The sequence below is a fragment of the Castor canadensis genome, chromosome 10 (genome assembly GCF_047511655.1).
Source record: "Castor canadensis chromosome 10, mCasCan1.hap1v2, whole genome shotgun sequence".
Lineage (NCBI taxonomy): Eukaryota > Metazoa > Chordata > Mammalia > Rodentia > Castoridae > Castor > Castor canadensis.
Genome location: NC_133395.1, coordinates 66,823,318 through 66,841,573, shown reverse-complemented (window position 1 = coordinate 66,841,573; position 18,256 = coordinate 66,823,318). Strand labels below are relative to the sequence as shown.

At 36.8% G+C, this 18,256-nt stretch overlaps 1 protein-coding gene across 1 annotated transcript in view; it reads left to right on the top strand.

Moving 5' to 3' along the window:
• Positions 1-18,256, top strand: part of Frem2 (FRAS1 related extracellular matrix 2) — a 160,410-nt gene that overhangs the window by 53,937 nt on the left and 88,217 nt on the right. The window contains exon 3 of the mRNA XM_020184528.2: positions 13,536-13,682. Coding sequence (XP_020040117.2) covers positions 13,536-13,682 — 147 coding nt within the window. The remainder of the gene's footprint in view (positions 1-13,535; positions 13,683-18,256) is intronic.

Below are 18,256 nucleotides of genomic sequence, written 5' to 3'. Positions count from 1 at the left end.
CAACATTCTTGGATTTTGATATCCACAGGGGTCCTAAAACCAATCCTGTTGACAGGATAACATTGCATCTCCTGTCTCACCATTATTCACTTAAAAATATGTCTTGGCAGTCCCTCTTCAGTAGTATATAAATGTTTGCCATTTCTTTTTACAAGTGCATAGAATCCCATTATATACATCTACCATAGTTTATTCAACAATCCCACTTGTGGGTGGGCAAACATGGGGGTGCTTTTTTACTTACAAATAGTTCTGTAATCAATAGCCTTACAAAATAAAAAGACATCAGCTTTCTTCTAAAACATATCTGATTAAAAGGTGGAGTATGTGGACTTTTTCTAAGTCAGTGGAAGGTAGACCCTTCTTTCTGGGCTTCTACGCATATGAAATTAGCTCACAAAGAAATTTAATAAAAAATAATTTGGGGTAGGCATGATGACTCACACTTGTAATCCTAGCACACTGGGTTTGGGAGGTAAGAGGTAGAGGCAGGAGGATCCCAAATTCAAGGCCAGCCTCGGCTACGTGGTGAGCCCTTATCCAAAACAAAGGAGCCCTTCCATCTTTGGTGTGGTAGTATGTCATGAAGATATGTCTCATCTTTTAGTTAAAACGTTCATGACAGTAGCTGTTTATGGTTGACATTTTTGGTTAACCATTTTTGTTCCTGAGTAAATTTTAATATATTCCAAGGATTCCTTTTCTGTTTGCTTGTTTGTTTGTTTGTTTGAGATAGGATCTGGTTCTGTAGCCCAGGCTGTCCTCGAACTTACAATCCTCCTTCCTCAGTCTTTTGGGTGCTTGGGTTGTTAGCACACACCACCACACCAGCCTATCAACCTGCTGTGTGTTGTTCTGTCTTTTTGGGACAAAACTTTCATTTTTTACACTAATATTTATGGGCTCATTTATTATCATAATACAAGTTTCCTGTTCAACTGACAAAAAAAGGTAATTGGGGAGTATTTGAGAAAGATAGCTTTGATTCTTAGCCTATCTTTATTCTACTGTATTCCTGAATTATTCTAGCAAATCAACATTTCTTTTTTACCATCTTTATTCAGGTATGCTTGACAAAACTTATTTATATGTATATATATGAATATATGTGTATAATGTGATGTTTTGATACATGTATAGATTATGAAATGCCATAAACATGCTACTCTTTTTATTGTTGTGCTGGGGGTACATTGTGGCATTTACAAAAGTTCTTACAATATATCAAATACATCATACTTGAATTCACCCTCTCCACCATTCTCCTTTATCCCCTCCCCCTATTCCTGGAATAGTTTCAACAGGTCTCATTTTTCCATTTACATACATGTGTGCACAATATTTACACCATATTCACCCTCCTTCACCATTTCCCCCACCTCCTCCCTATAAACATGCTACTTAACATACCTGTGACCTCACATAGCTATACTAGTTTTTGTGAATGGTGAGAATACAGGATTATTAACCTTAGTCACCACACTGTGCATTTGATCTCCAGAGCTCATTGTCCTCCATGACTAAAAGTTTTTCCCTTTGGCCAACATCTCCCTCCACTCTCTGGTGACTACCATTCTACTCTTTGCCTCTATAAATATGAATGTTTTAGATCCCATGTAGAAGTGAGCTCATGGAGTGTTTATCTTTCTATACCTGCTTTCTTTCACTTAGCATAGTATCCTCCAGGTTCACCAATGTTTTTGCAAATGACAGGATTTCCTTCTGCTTTAATGCAGAATAATATTCCATTGTGTGCATTTACCATATTTTCTTTATCTTCCATCCATCGATAGGCACTTAGGTTGTTTTCCTATGCTTGCTATTGGGACTATGTCCCCAATGAACATGGCAGTGTTGATATCACTTCAAGATTCTGATTCCAGCTCTTTTACATACATATCCATAAGTGAGATAGCTATGTCATATGGTAGACCTATTTTCAATTTTTTGAGGAATTTCTGTGCTGTTTTCCATAATGGCTGTACCCATTTACATTCCCAACAACAGTACACAAAGATTTCTTTTCTCTATATTATGACTGACACTTGTTTCAAAATCAGTATTTCTTGAAGCATAGTGTAGATCATGTCTTTCCTGACCTCAAGTTTCCCTGGGGCAGCCTGACTTTCCAGTGTATCCCCTCCTTCTCCTGGCACTCTCCACAACATGAAAAACCTGGATTGTCCCATTGCTGTCCACATGTATGTTCACTGTGCCATCCTGTTCTTGCACCTGTTTCCTTGTGGTTCTATTAGTGGAACTGGTGTGGTCTGTGATCAGAAGACTTCCAATTCTTCGTATCCCACCAGAAAGAATTCATGGCAGGATGCATGGGTGTAAAGGGAGTTTATTAATTTAGGGAAGAGAAATACAAAGGGAAGCTTGGTGGAACCCAGGTGGAAGCCAGAAGCTGAGAGAGTTTTCTGCTCTTCAGATCCTTTTAAAACCTACAATAACCCATGGGAAGGGGAGGACCAGGTGATTCTCATTCAGTAATCAATGAGTGGGGAGGGGCATGGGTGGTTCACAACAAGGTGACGGTGTTTCCTGAGCCAAAGCACAGTTAATCTAAGATGTAGTATTTTATTTCTATGAGTCCCAAACTTTTCCTACTTTAGCATGCCTCAAATTCCCCCGAAAGACAATATTCCAAACCATTCTTTTTGGGAGGTTGCTGATCTGCTTGTAGCTGACAAGGGGCAGTAGACTGTACCTACAAGGGGAAATTGTCTCTTTTATTTCTTTCCCTTGGGACTCATTTGGACACAAGGTGTCTGAATTATCATCCATTACAATTAAGATTCCTCATGGAGCTCTCCTTCATTAGGAAAAGTTCAGGACTCATAGAAAGAAAATACTACTCTTGGCTTTCAGCTTCCGGCTTCTACCTGGGCCTCACCATGCTTCTCTTTGTATTTGTCTTCCCTAACTTTTAATAAACTCCCTTTACACCCATGTGTCCTGCTATGAATTCTTTCTGGTGGGATACGAAGAATTGGAAGTCTCATGATCACAGACTGCACCAGTGCCATAAACAGTTCCTTTGCCTCCAGAGGCACTGTCTTTTGGTGTTTCTCCACTGTACCTCTTTTTTTTTTCTTTTATTATTCATATGTGCATACAAGGCTTGGGTCATTTCTCCCCCCTGCCCCCACCCCCTCCCTTACCACCCTCTCCACCCCCACACTCTCCCCCCAACCCCCTCAATACCCAGCAGAAACTATTTTGCCCTTACTTCTAATTTTGTTGTAGAGAGAGTATAAGCAATAATAGGAAGGAACAAGGGTTTTTGCTGGTTGAGATAAGGATAGCTATACAGGGCATTGACTCACATTGATTTCCTGTGCATGTGTGTTACCTTCTAGGTTAATTCTTTTTGATCTAACCTTTTCTCTAGTTCCTGGTCCACTGTACCTCTTAATCAGAGCACTCAGTGTCTCCCCAATCTGACACCCTCCAAGGACTTAATGTTCACCTTCTTACTTTATGTTTGATGACATAATGTATGTGTGATATTGAGTTTAGCATCCTTATAGAGTCTAAGTTTTATAGAAGGAATCACATGTGAACCAGCTTTATGCTTCCCAGTATATGTGCTTCACCCGGAGCTCTGCTCAAAAGTACACTTTGAATTAAACTGCTGAATGTTGTTCATTTTTGTTTTTTAAACAGCGTCTGATACTCTACGACCACACTACTAACTTACCTTCATACCTATTGGTTTTTCTTCTTCTTCTTTGGAGGCTAAATATGTAAATGAACAGCTTTTATATTAATCTAAGGTTGTGAAATCACCAGACAGGGCATGAATAATTTTAAAGGGATCAGAGCCGTCACCAGAGGGTTACAGTAATTAAATACTACTAAAAGTTAAGCACCAAAGCTAGCTTTGCAAATCTAATTTGAAATAAATGAAAAGAAAAGAAAAACAAATACATAACTCGGATGTTATGTTTCCTTACTCTCTTTATATGTCTCTGTCTCTGTTTCTGTTTCTTTTTCTCCTCCTCCTCCATCTTTCCCTTGTCCTCCCCTCCCTCTCTCTATGTTTCTTTCCCTCCTTCCTACCTTCTCTCCCTCTTTGAAAGAAATCAGTGGCAAAGCCTTTTTGGTTTGCCACAGAAACAATAGCTGGGCAAACAAGTATGATTCCATGTATTTCTTTTTAAGTGTAGAAGTTTTTAAAAAATGATGTGAAAATCAAAGATGAACCATTGGGGAAAGTGGACATGATGACGAAAGCATAATGTGTGTGTGTGTGTGTGTGTAAATGTCACAGTGAGACCCTTTAGTCTATATAATTAATATGCTTGAATATTATAATAATAAAAACTTTACAACTTCCAAATGTTAATTTTGCTGCTGAAAACAGATACCCGTAAGAGCATATTACCAACTCAGATTTAAATCAAACATATACATATATACAAATATATATATACTTTCCAACACACTGAGTCAAAATTCAATCACATTATTTCAATTCATAGAATGGCTTTTGTGTTCCTATCACGATCTTATTCCTCCATCAAATTTAAGTGCTGGAAATAATAGATTTAGTTAAATATTTTTTTCTTTCTAACAGTGAAATTAAGGCACTACTAATTTTTCCTCTTTAATATTTTTGTCTCATTTGGTGAATATAACACATTGTCAGAAGGTAATACAAAACATAGTTCAGGCTGTCATGCACGTGAATCGTACTGGCAGTGTCTCCTAGTAATGTGAATGTACTGTGACAGAAATGAGAAATAGAAAACCGTCTCACCTCACGGAGAATTAACTGCATGATGCTAAACAGTTTACCCCTGAAGGTGGAGGATAGGGAGAGCCACTGCCTCCCTCTCCCTAGTATCCTTGGGGTGAGGGAGCTGTCTGGCGCCACAAAAGGAATTAGGTTCTGGTTTGAACAGAGACCTGAAGGCTATTAAGTTTATTTTAAGAATGTGTTGCCAAAGATCTAATAAATTTATTTGTAGCTTCAGGCAGTGCATGCATGATATCTTGCTGCACCAGGTGTTTGGTTTTGTGTTTTTTCCTTTCCCCAGAGGGTGAAGAGGGTGTGGATCATCCTGACTTAGACTTCACTAAGCTCTCCTCTTGGTAAAGCAGTTAGTGTTTCTATGAACATACTGAGTTTGTTTGCTTAAATTTTTACTTCCATATGTAAATAGGGAAAATGGTAGAAAATTAATTCTAGTCTGCTTTAAAAATAAATTAACTCCTCCCAAGTTAAATACATATATGCACATATATATTTACATTTAAATATACGTTTTTTTACAGCACACAATTTTTATGACTTTATGCTTAAGAATATTATTTGAGATCACAACCTGTTAAATGGAAAGACCATTAGATCAGGAATAAAAGCCCCTGGAAATTTATTCCTTTTTTTACAAATAGTTGCCTTGTGATCTTAACTCAAATCAGTCTTTCTGGATCTTGGTAAAATGGACCAGTGAGAAAAGTTGCAATCCAACCTTCATTCTTGCTTTAAAACACCTGGCGTCTGTATTTGCATTGCTCACCAACATAATTATTTCTTGAATTAGGTTGTCTTCTTTTTTTAGATACAATATTACACTTTTATTTTCAGAAAATAAATCCCCTAGCTGCTCACATTACAGAATCAAAATGACTAAATTAGCTTTTAATTTAAGACTGGGAATGATAATCCAGTAACATCCCTGTGGTGAATGAGAGTTCACCTTGCAATTACATGTTTGCTTTGTCCTTTGTCCTCTGTGATGTATACCTGAATTCCTTATCCTAGGCATGCATACCAGCAGTAAAGGCATTCATTCCACAGGCACTGAAGTTCTAACTAAGAAAATGAAGTGTGTACAATTAAATCAAGTTTGATTTTTAAAAATACTATTAAAATCCTAGGTGAATCTAAATTTAGGGTTCTCCCTCTGTCTTTTTTTGTTGTTGTTGTTGTTCATAAGCAATGAAAATAGACACATTTTTCTTAATTTTAATTAGTCAGTTGAAAGGGAACCTAAGGTGGGGGAGGAGGCTGTTCTTAAGAAAAGTCCAAAGGTCTCTGCAGGCTCAGGCTTGCATCTTTTGACCCACCTGGTGCCTTATGGGTTCCATCAGTCAGCCTGGAAGAAAGGTTTTCCCTCCAGTTTCCCTGGCTTTGACTATGTCTTCAAATTCATTCCTAAAACAAGAGGATCTTAACTCTTAGCTGGTATTAATTTCTCTATTATTCCATCTCAAATATTTAGAAAGTGACCATCATACTCATTGTCTTTCCATTTAATTCTTACCATTTGGTGGCCACATTGTTTATTAGTATCATGGTACTTGCTGATGGTATAGCTAAACTCACTTAGATAACATTTTGCTTCTATCCAGTAGTACTGCTTTACAAAAAAAAAAAAAAAATTCAGCAAATTAGAATTAAGCTGGAGTATCCTGAAATTGAACATGGACCTGAATGAAATGAACAGCACTGTCCACATCCTAATGCTTTTGTAGCCAGAGACAGATGAGTGGAGGGAGGCCACGGCTGCCCAACTGAATACAAATGGAAGGTTCCTTTCAATCCATACTCCTAGGCATAAACCAGGGAAGGGATTTATTTAAGAGAGGAAATGGGTGGGGCAGTGACACTTTTCCATTCCTGTGGTCCACTTTGTTTTTCATGTCCCAAAAGAATAACTTACTGTGACCTATACTGAGTAAATACAGTGATTTTCATTATTCACAGATGTCAGGTTCTATAAAATCATCTTGAATAAATTAGCAAATACCAAATGATTGTTCCTAGGGGAAATACTGGCATAGGTTCCTGTAAGGTCTAGTCACAAAATTTTCAGCAACCAGTCTGTAACTTAGGTTTCTATGTGTATCTGTTTAAAGAAACTTTATTTGGTATGTGTTTTATCATCAGCATTGCATTCACAGCCAACAGCACTTTTGAGTGAACTCTTGAGTGAACAAAACTTATTGACATATATATTTTCTTCCTAAGGTATGCTACACCTTTCTTATGTTTAGGAATACTAGGCAGCACTTCAGCACTATGGACTGGGGCCATTTTAAGCAGTGAAATTACCAAAAAAAACAAAAAAGAAATGTGCCCAATATGCCACTAAATAGACTGTGAAGAAGTTTGTGGAATGAGAGCTATAAAAAGAATGCAGAGTATCAGGCAAGGCAATTTTTTTTACACCTGCATATGTCCAAGAATGACAACAAAATCATCTCAAGTATTTTGATTTAGGAATAAATTCTTATGAGTAAATGAATTTGTCAATATGGAATCTAGAAACAGTGAGAATGGATCCTATATCAACCTCTGGTCAGTATATGAATAGTCTTTGGAACTTCATGTGCAAATAAATGTCATATTGTTGGAATTGATAACCCCCCGGTGCCGAAAACAGACACACAAGAGACAAAAAATCTTGACAAGGCAATTTTCTTTTGATCAAGAGGGTGCAAGCATGTGCTCACTCTCGCTGAGCAAACATGAAAGCACAAAATGGCTGACAGTGGCTCCTTCTTATATCCCTGACACAGTTGTACCTGCCCCTTACCTGGGATTTGTCCAGGTCAAAGGTTCACAGTCTTTCCAGATTGGCTGAAAGGCATGGGGGATGGGTAAGGGCATGTAGTTTGGCGGGCAGTGGAGTTGTACAGGAATCCGGAAGAAGCAGCAAGGATCCTTTACACATGCAATTCACCTAAGTTGGCTACCTGAGGAATTTTTAAGTAATCTAAGAGGGTAACAAATACTTTGATAGAAAAAATCGTTTTTCTTACAATATACCCCCATTCTATAACCATTATGGGAATATCTGTGACCAAATCACATTCCCAAGGACCAAAACTACGTGTAACAATGTGGACTGTGAAGTACTTAGCTTCTAATGCAAACATTAGTATACTTGTTACTCTGCCTGTTCACCCCACAGAGGAAGTGGCAACTTGCTATGTAGAGCCCACAGAAGAAGAAAGAGTAGAATGTGAACTAACCAAACTAGAGTTCAGTTCAATGTAGTTCATTTTACAAATACCAAGATGTCATATCTCCTTTCATGCTATTGGCTAAGAGGGTGTACTTATTTGTGCCTTTCCTCAAAGCCCACCACATGGGTGTGTGTATCCAACAGAGATCAATATGTGCCCCAACTATTTCTCTCCACCTTCTGATCTTTGCCCTGCAACTTTTCTTTCCACATATTTCTCTGCATATTCCCTTATTTCTTTGTAGATCTGATCCCTTTGCTGTGATGCCTCTTTTTTGGAATATAAAAGGCAATTGAAATGGGGTGGGGTATACAGAGTGAAGAAAGGAAATGATACATCAATTATCAAAAGTTGCATACTGGCAATAATTTTTAATACTTTGTTATACTAAAATTAGTAGTCTACAAAATTATAAAATCTATTGACAACTCTTTGGAGTCTATCTACAAGTTCTTCAGGGTCAGCTGCTCTTGAGTCAAAGATCATCATCTCTCAATGTCTGTCTATGTCTTTGTCACCTCAGGTGATCTCGCCTCCCTTCCAAGGCAAACTTTGGGTACCCCTCAATTACTGTTTTTTTGCCTCTAATATCAAATCTCTTAAATAGGAAAAGGAGAGGAAATTAATATTTAGCAAATATCCTGACCTCCTATCAAATTGAATTTTACTGGATTTCTTATCTCTGGTCTTTTTCTTTCTGTCTGTCTTTCTTTCTTTCTTTCTTTCTATCTTTCTTTCTCTTATGGTATTGGGGTTTGAACTCAGGGCCCAGATCTTTTTGCCTTTTATGTTATTTTGTAGACAAGATCTCACATTTTTTCCTGGGACCAGCCTGAACTGCAACCTACTTGAAATCCTATTGCCTTCCCATAGCTGGTACCAAAGATGTATGCCACCACACATGGCTTATTTGCTCAGATGGGATCTCCCTAACCTTTTGCCTGGGATGGCATGGAACTGTAATCCTCCTTTTCTCTACCTCCCAAGTAGCTGGGATTACAAGTATGAGCCACCAGACCAACCTTATGGTCTTATTCTTAATCTTCCAGGAATACCTTCCTCTTAGGACCCCAGAAGAATGTCCAAAAACAATCCTGTGCTTGAGGCACACTTAAACACTCTGTCTTCATAACTTTGCTTTTGATCCCCTGAAGTGAAATCAATCCCTCACTCTTATGAATTCCCACAGCTCAATATCAGTGCCTCTTCTAGCACTTGCCAGTCTCTAAGTTTACACACATCATCTCTGTGAATGTCCCATCTCCCATAATTGAATGTCAATCCTAGGCTCCCACTGACAGCAAAGGTGGCTTCAGCTTTGCACCAGGTGGTTTTCAAAAAATAGTAAAAATCAACATGACATTAAGAGCCAGAGGACAGGATTCCATGGGCTGGTAGATTCCAAAGACATGGAAGATTCCAAAGACAAAGCCAAGTTTAAGAAAAGTTCATCCTATCACAGAAAAAAAAATATGTTAACCTTTATTTTATATTCTCACCATAATTGCTAACTCTGATCCTCATGGTGGTTGCATGGTTGCTAATCACTGGCTTTACCCTCTAAGGGAAAAAGACTATTTAAAATCTGCTTAAAAGTCAAATTGTCTAATTTCCCCCAATAAATTAGATACTAGCATCTTAATCATTTTTAATACAAACATCTATTTCTAGGTGAGCGCTCTACCACAGAGCTATATCTCCAACCCTAGAATACCTATTTCTATTGCTCATTTATAAGGCTATATCTAGGTTTTTTTTTTAAGAAGCTACATATTTGATTTCCAATTCAGCTGCCAAACTGAACTTTATTCTGAGCTAATGAAATTTTACCAAGCTAGAAAATACCAATAGCATTCTTCATTGGTAACTAACATTTGTCCAAGAAGAAATTTCTTGCAAAGCTAAACAGGCACCCTTCTTCAACAAATGCAAGTCAAAGTGTGACATTGGTGTCTCATTACTGAAAAAGTGGGCTTTGTCTAGAAAGAAGTCAGGCAGCCCTGTGTTTTTAGGGAGGGCTAATTGAAGATTGGGATTCTTTGTTATTCTAAAATAACTATAGGGGTTGAATTGAAAAAGAAAATGAAGAAGCCTAAAGGCCAGCTGGAAAAGTTCAAAGGAGGTCTTTTCATCAAAACGTTAATGGCTTTAGTGTCAGAGTTTAGGGACAAAGCATTTGGGAGTGTGGTTATCAGCTGTCAGGCACCTGTTGTGTGGATTTATGACACAAGCTATGGACTTTAATTTGTTCCAATGAGACTTTGAGACTAGCTCTTCAGGCATCAGAGATGACAAGATCTATTTTAGAAAGGCAACTAATCACATGTAAAGAAAAGTTTGGTCAGGTTTTTAAGTTGTTTAATTTCATCTAAACTTTCAAATTCAGAAAGCTATAGCTTTGGTTAAAGCATTAACACTTATTATTCACATTCATTTAGGTTTTAGAGGAGTTTATGTGGTATGTGAAATGAGTCAGTAAGGTAGCTTTCCATTCTTTAGTTAAAATACAGAGTTCAATTATGTAAGATCACAGTTTTAATAAAGGGAGTTAAAATAAGCTACAGCTTAGTTCCCCAAATCCCTATACCACTCCTGCATAATAAGTGAGAGCTGAAATTTTATAAGTTCTGAAGTTAAATATCACTCACATGTGTATGGTTCAGAAATTATGTAGTATTTAATCGTATTCAGAGTTAAGCTTTATAGATTTAACTTCATATTCTGTAGATAAAAATCTAGTTTAAAATCCTAGTTTAAGAATGAATTCTAAGTTGCAATCATAATTAACCTGGACCATCTCACTCTACAAAGCAAAGCTTCTTGATATTATTTGTGAATTTTATTTCAAATGAAAGCCCAAAGTGGTGAGTGGATGTGTAAAATAAGGCAAACCTGTCCAGCTATAGATCATTTAAAACCTCTGATTAACCAGTAACTTGATATTTTCTTGACAGGGAGTTTCATCCTTTGAGAAATGTAAGCACTAACCTAAAAGTAAGTTTTACTAATCTTTAAGTGACTGTGAAATTAAGGTAGGCAGGTATCCCTACCACCATCAGGCTGTTCTATAGTGGAATGGGAGCCCATTAGTCACCAATAATCCCTGAGGGTGTTATTTATGCAAACACAAATTCCAATAATTCATACTCATAGGTAATCACTTTAAAATCTTTACACAGTGTCCAAGTTTGCAAGATATTTTAGAAAAAGTGTATCACAATTACATTTTTAATGAAAAGATTCAATACTAAGATAGATTACATTTATATAGAAATTTATACTGCCCAATAAATGAACTCAACTTATCTCAGTCAAGACGATAGAGTTTCTACCTCGGTCAACAGCCTTTTTTCTAACAATAAGCAAAATGAACTCCCTGCCCTCTGAGGTCACATGTTACAGTGAGAGGAAACAGGAAATTACCCTACCTTCCTTTAACAGCCCCCAAATCACCCTTCTCCGCCTCTAGTAATCATATCAAAAAAACTTTAAAACATATTTAAGGGGATGGAAATACTACTCTGATTTAATCATTACACATTATATATATGATATATACATGCATACATATATGTACCAAATACATACACATACATATATGTACCAAATACCCCACAAATATGTATGATTAAAGTAGTAATTTTCAAAAGGAAGTGATATATAAAGCCATGGGAGTTAGGATAGACAAGGAATATCTTGGGATAATATGCCAAAAGGCTTGGAGTAAAACCTAATTTACTGGAACCACAATCTGATTGAACAGAAATGTGACATAAAGTTGTTTTCATGTAACAATTACTTAGAAATCAGCCCTGGTTTATATCTTAATTTAATTGATGAAATGTTGACAGTAATAAAAAACAATGGACACTCACAATTTCTGCATAAATTTGTTTAATTAAACTGTATGAGAAATATCCACTAAGGTGCACAATTATTTAGAGGAAATGATGTGAGCTGCTGTGGAATCATAGAGCCTTCAGGAAGAAGGTGGAAAAAAGAAGAATGGAGGGTGAAAAGTGTCAACCAAAGAAGATTCTAGGCAAGAGGACAAGGGGTGTCTGGAGGAGCAAGGGTGACAAATCCCTGGAGTTGAAAGAATCTTGGTTAACCTTTGAGTGAACGGAGTAGAGGGTGGGAAAAGAACCAGGGTAGATCAGGGCGAACCTGGAAATTACCAAAGAGCTGCTTTGGTGTATGCAACAGCTGTAGGGAAATGGGGCAAAAGAGAAAGGAACTCTGTAAGGCAAACACACATTGTCATATGGCTACATAAAAAATTTATGCTAATTTACAAGGCAAACAGCAATAAATAAAACTAATTTCCCTACCTAATCTCAGCTGTATTGGGTAGTCTCTTTAATTTTTATTATGTATCAGTAGCTCAGTCACTGTAATTTTATTTAAGAAAAAGAAAAATAGATGGGCTGGAGGAGTGGCTGAAGTGGTAGAGCGCCTGCCTAGCAAACATAAGGCCCCACATTCAAACCCCAGCACCACGAAAAAACAACAACAACAAATGAATAAATAAATAGAAGGAAGCATATTTGCATGTGTTTGTTCTTTTATTTATTTCCCTTTATGTAGAAAGCCTTGCTAGTCCCCATCTCATTTCTTTTTCTCTACTATAGCTCTTTCTTTATGTGAACTCAGAAGAGAAGAAACCAGAATTAAATTGTGCCTCTAGCTATGTTTATTATTTGGGCTTTTTTTTTTCCGCCTACCCTTTTCCAGAAAGACTTAAAAGGAATTACTGATGACTTTGTTTATAAACCTCACCTTACTCTGAAATAATTGGTGTAGATCAAAAAAACTGGAGGGATAGGTGCAGAGTGTTCAGCTGATAATCATTTCTCCTTTCATTTACCCAACAGGGTAGCTTTCACATTACAGAGATCACACGCAAGGTTTATTTTCTCCAAATAGGCAGCCAACTCCACTTTGGTGGGAAGGTGGGAGGAGAAAGCCTTATCTTCAGAGTGGAATGGAATCAACGGAAAGAGCTGTCTGTTTGCTCTGAGGAATGGAGTGGAATCCTTGGGGAAGGGGAGGTTGAAAAGGGATATTTGTTTTTCCTTAAGTGGTTATAATTAAAGCCTTCCACCCAATTGCTCTATGAACCAGAAAGAAGTTTTTGTGAAGTTGTGTGTGTTTTTAAAAACATCACAAAGGAGCCTTGCAGCCATCTCTGTAGAGAAACTTGCTCTCCAGCGGCACCTGCTGGAAAGTAGGTCATCCTGCAACGTGGGTATTCAGTTTTATAATTGAAGTAAATTGCTTCTAGTACTTAGTTCTGGGCTCCTTCTCACTTACCAACCTTCCTTCCTAAAAGAGCAAGGACCTTGTGAAGGATTATGTCAACTGTTGTGTATCTATATAACAACCCTGAACAGTAGACTGTATCTCCATGTACATTTTTTAGAGTTGTGTATCAAACCAAATAGCCATGTTGATTCTTAAATTTGCATCACTAAAGTTGCCTGTGGAATTTTTAAGGTCACTCATTCAAGAAAGCATTAATATAAGGCTTTAATTTTTTTATTTTCCAGGTGGAAACAAGTTAACCAACCAGCACTTTCGTCTGAATTGGGCATGGATCTCCTTTGAGAAGGAATATTACCTGATCAATGAGGACTCCAAATTTCTTGATGTCATTCTTAAACGCAGAGGTTACTTGGGAGAAACCTCATTTATAAGTAAGTTAAATTTTGTACTTCCATCTCAAAAATCCCAATTTTCTAGTAGAGGCTTAATTTTTCTACAGTGATTAAAATACTAGTTTAACTCACTGATCTGGTTTAAATACATAGATATTGATATTTAAAGATTCTTTAACTGCTAAAAAACAAAATACCAACAAATTTATATTACAGTCAGTACCTCTTCAAGCCTTCTACCTAAATGTTATCTTCCTCTGTTATAAAAATAACTTTGAAAAACTGGATTGATCACTCACAAGTTCAAAAAAAATGAATTATCACTAGATTACAATAATCTTAAGTAAATCTTTAATTTATTCATAAAGTGAAAGTCTGCTAAAGCATTAGTATAAAACACACATAAGGACTACGTTATAAATAAACAAAAAACTATTCAGTGATTTATCAGACATCAAAGTGTAAGTTACTACTTGCATGCTGCATTTGAATGCTATGGTACTCACTAAAAGCTCCACGAATACCGCTGTACTACATTCAAGATTTATGCTGCCATTTTTCTTTGCAACCAACATTAAAATGTTAAATAGTTATCATTTTCTTCTGCTTTATTTCTTTTAACTAAAACTGAGAATTAAAAGAAAATGAATAAACTCCAGTTTCTAACTCATTTAAGTTCATATTTTATTTCATATAAGCACAAAATAGAGAAAAGGAGGTATCTGGGTAATTTGAAGCAGTAATATAGTTGGCACAAAATATTTGATGCATTAATGAAAATGGCAGTACCCCCGGTACCATATATTAAATATAGACATTTAGGCTGGTAGAATTTATATGGTAAAAGAGCTTTTCTGAGTGAGACTATCAATTAAGATAGGAATCTAGGGAAATGTCCACAATACAAAAGATTAGGAGCCCTGTAATTATTTTGAAATTTTAGTGGTCCATCAACCCTTAACCAGTAGATTACTATCAACAGAAAGATATTCTCTCTCTTTTTCTCTCCCTCTCTCTCTCTCTTTTCCCTCTCCTCCCTTTCCTCCTCCTCCCATCTCCTCTTCTCCTCTCCCCTCCCTTCTCTCCTCTTCCCCTCCTCTCTTCTCCCTTTGTCCTCCTCTCTTCCTCCTCCACTCTCATGGCCTCCTCCCCTCTTCCTCTCTTCCCTTCTTCTTCCTTCTCTCCTTCTCATCCTCCTTCTTCTTCTTCTTCCTCTTCCTCCTCTTCCTCTGTCTCTCTCTCTCAGTAGCATACTTTTGCCACAACCTCAATGTCCTGCCAAGCCCTGTGACTTCTCCAGACATGTTCAGATTCTTTACACTCATTTTTTATTATTTAAAAAATACTTTGTGCTTTTTTTTTAACTTTAGAAACTGGAAGTAATCACTCATAAGTTAAAAAACAAAAACAAATATCACTAGATTAGAATAAGTTTAAGTGAATCTGTAGTTTATCCATAACATAAAAGTCTGCTAAAAATCAGTAAAAAAGTATACATGAGGACTACTGTATAAATGAATAAACACCTGCAGTCCCACCCAGAGTCGGGCAGCTCTGTTTCCATCTTCTTTATTTGTGTGTTCTTCTGCCTGGATGTCATTTACACTCCGTGTTTTACCTTCTAGGGCATAGTGAAGTTCTGTGCTCCCTTTTAGGGACATGTTCTCTCTGCAAACATACTCTGTAGATCCTGTCCTCTTGTCACTGAAAGGTTAGCCTTAACTGTGCTTTGTGATTGAAAATAAATTGCATGGAAAAGGATAATTAAAAAATAGCACCTTAGCAACTATTAATGATTTTCTCATCTATTTGTGTTTTATTCTCACCCCTCAGGAGTTTAATTACTCATTTACCAGCCTATAGATAGCTAAGAGAAAGTTAATAATTGGAAAAGATGTACAAAACTGTCTTTATTTTAATTTTTCTTTCACTGCCCTTTTTTCTTAAGCTGAATACTAAAGTGTCAAGCCAGAGCTCTTTTTTATAAGTTATTGTTTTTCAAATGACTATTATTTCCTACAAATGTGGAAATACCAGCAATTCTAAAGTCTCTATGGAGACTTGGTTAATCTCACATGTTTAATTAGCAAATCAGGATTGTTGAAATTTAGAAAGATTTCTGTGTGTGACCCATGTCTGCATTCATTGAAGACAGTTCCTAGAATTCATCTAGTGCCTGGAAGGGAAGTCAAATTAAGGTAGCCTCATAGATGGTTTATAATGAGGATGCTTCACAGAGCTGTCACCATACAATGTCCACTTTTACTTAAAGACTTTTAGAATGAGCTAGATTGCATTAAGTTAAAGACAGTTGTCATTTGAACATGGTTAGGAAATCCTGAATTACATAAAATTTGTATATGTGTTTTCTCAAAGATGATTATTCATTTTGTAACCCTTATAATCTGCTAATAAATTAAATATGGATTTGTATTCCACAGCAATCTGTGCATCTCAGAGACCTTATTTTTTACTAGTTATTGAACATTTAGTAAAGACAAGACACTTCATTAAGCACATTAAGCACTTTCCCTGTGTCTCTTACTCCTTATAATAGCCCTTTATTCACTAACTCAACTAGCATTTCCTTGAGTGTTCATTATGTGACAGGTGCTGTGTTGCATGGACTATATGATAGCTAAGTTTATTGCGTTCTTATTATTTGCAAGACACAATTCTCAGTATCCTACGTAGGTCAGCCCCAGGAGAAGAATACCATTTTATCCCCCATATTCCATGTGAAGAAACAGAAAAATTATGATATTCCAAAATTTATATAGCAAGTAACAGATAGAAATGAGATTTGGCTCCAGAGCCTGCACCCTTAACCATTGCACCACAGGGTCTGAGAGATCTGAGAGAAGTTAATAACTTGCCCATGATCTCATAGCTGTGTGACAGGAAGAGATACAAAATCTGTTCTCTCATTCCACAAGGACCTTGCTTTAACCCCTGTGCTGTTTCTCCATGTAAGAGAAAAATAGGCAATGGTAGTTTCACATAATAACAAAGTGAAAGGTGATAGGTGTGTTTAAGTAGAACTTAAGCTTTATTGGGTTGGATGAATTCACTATCATGTGGTAAAGATAACCAGTTGGAACTAGTGAATGGTTCCTATATTATACACTTTCCTTTTGTTTTTAACTGCCTTATAAATCTACAGAAAAAGAATGTGTTGCTGATAGAAGAAAACACAACCACACAGAAAAGCAGGCAAAAGCTATCAGAGGCTGTGTAGCAGGGTTTTGCCAGCCATGCCCCTTGGAGACAGATGGGTCAGTGAGCAGGATCTGCTCTTGAACCTCACAGAGAATGATTCCTTCCATCTGCACCTTGGTGTGAATTGTGGTGAATCTAAGAGGTGTTGACAACCACTCTGTGTGCATTAGGACTCAGAGAGCTAACAGGTTGTCTCCAGCATTCACCAGATATGCAGCTCTGTAATTCCTTTCCTGTGCCCTTTTTCCTGTTGCCACTAAATAAATCATGGTTCACCCACCACTGAAAAAGAAACATACAGTGCAGTATTTATCTCTGTTATTTTCTGAGGCATATAAGACAAATATTTCTTAACAAAACTTATTTTCATCCTCATTTTAACATTAAACTAACAGTCAGTGATTTGCTCAGGTGAAGAAGTAAATATTCAAATTAATGTGTGTAAGCAGTTAGAGGGCAAAGGTTTTTGCCTGCTTTGTTCTTTGATAAGTCTCATACTAACTATTCAATGAACATTTGTGGTTGGATGAATCATTATTTGGCCAAGTTCCATTTCAAATTTGAAGAACAAATGAAATTTTCCAAAAATATGATAATGTCTTCAATTCAATGAGAAATATTATGGGATACCAGTGGCTAGCACCTATAGTCCTAGATACTTGGGAGGCTGAGATTGGATGGGTCATGGTTTGAGGCCAGCCTGGGCAAATAGTTCTTGAGATCTCATCTCCAAAATAACCAGAGAAAAATGGATTGGAGCTATGGCTCAAGCAGTAGAGCACCTGCTTTGCAAGCATAAAGCCCTGAATTCAAAACCCAGTCCCATCAAAAAAAAAAAAAAGACAGAGAAAGAAATATTACAAGTAAGTTATTTATGGTTTGAGTACCTGGCATAATAATGGTGACAATTCTCTTGTAATGCAGTTAGAGATACTTCCCCCTTTCCAGCCAACTGGAATTGACCTTGAGTGAACCATCAGAGTCAGCCAAGCACACTGCTCATAATTACTATATATATTTAGCTTTCCAATTCTGTTCACATGGATTCAGGGAATTCTGGAGAGTTCCACAAAGAGACACCTGACAATGACCATGTTGATAAGCACTGAATTAGATTCTCTTAAGGGTCCTAGTTCCATCAAATGTTTAAAGAATATTATAAGTTTTATTATTCTGTGTGGCCATTTATGAATTAGATTATCAGAGAGTTCTTTGACACACAGAGTTTCTTATTGGCTTGTATTTTCTAGTCAGAGAATATTTCTTATGTTTTTACAACATACAGCAATATATGGAAAAGTCAATGAGAAGAGTTAAGATTTATGAACTTGTAGGATTCTGGATATTATACAACATGAATGAAAATTTACTGTCTTGTTTTGCATGAAGTTGTA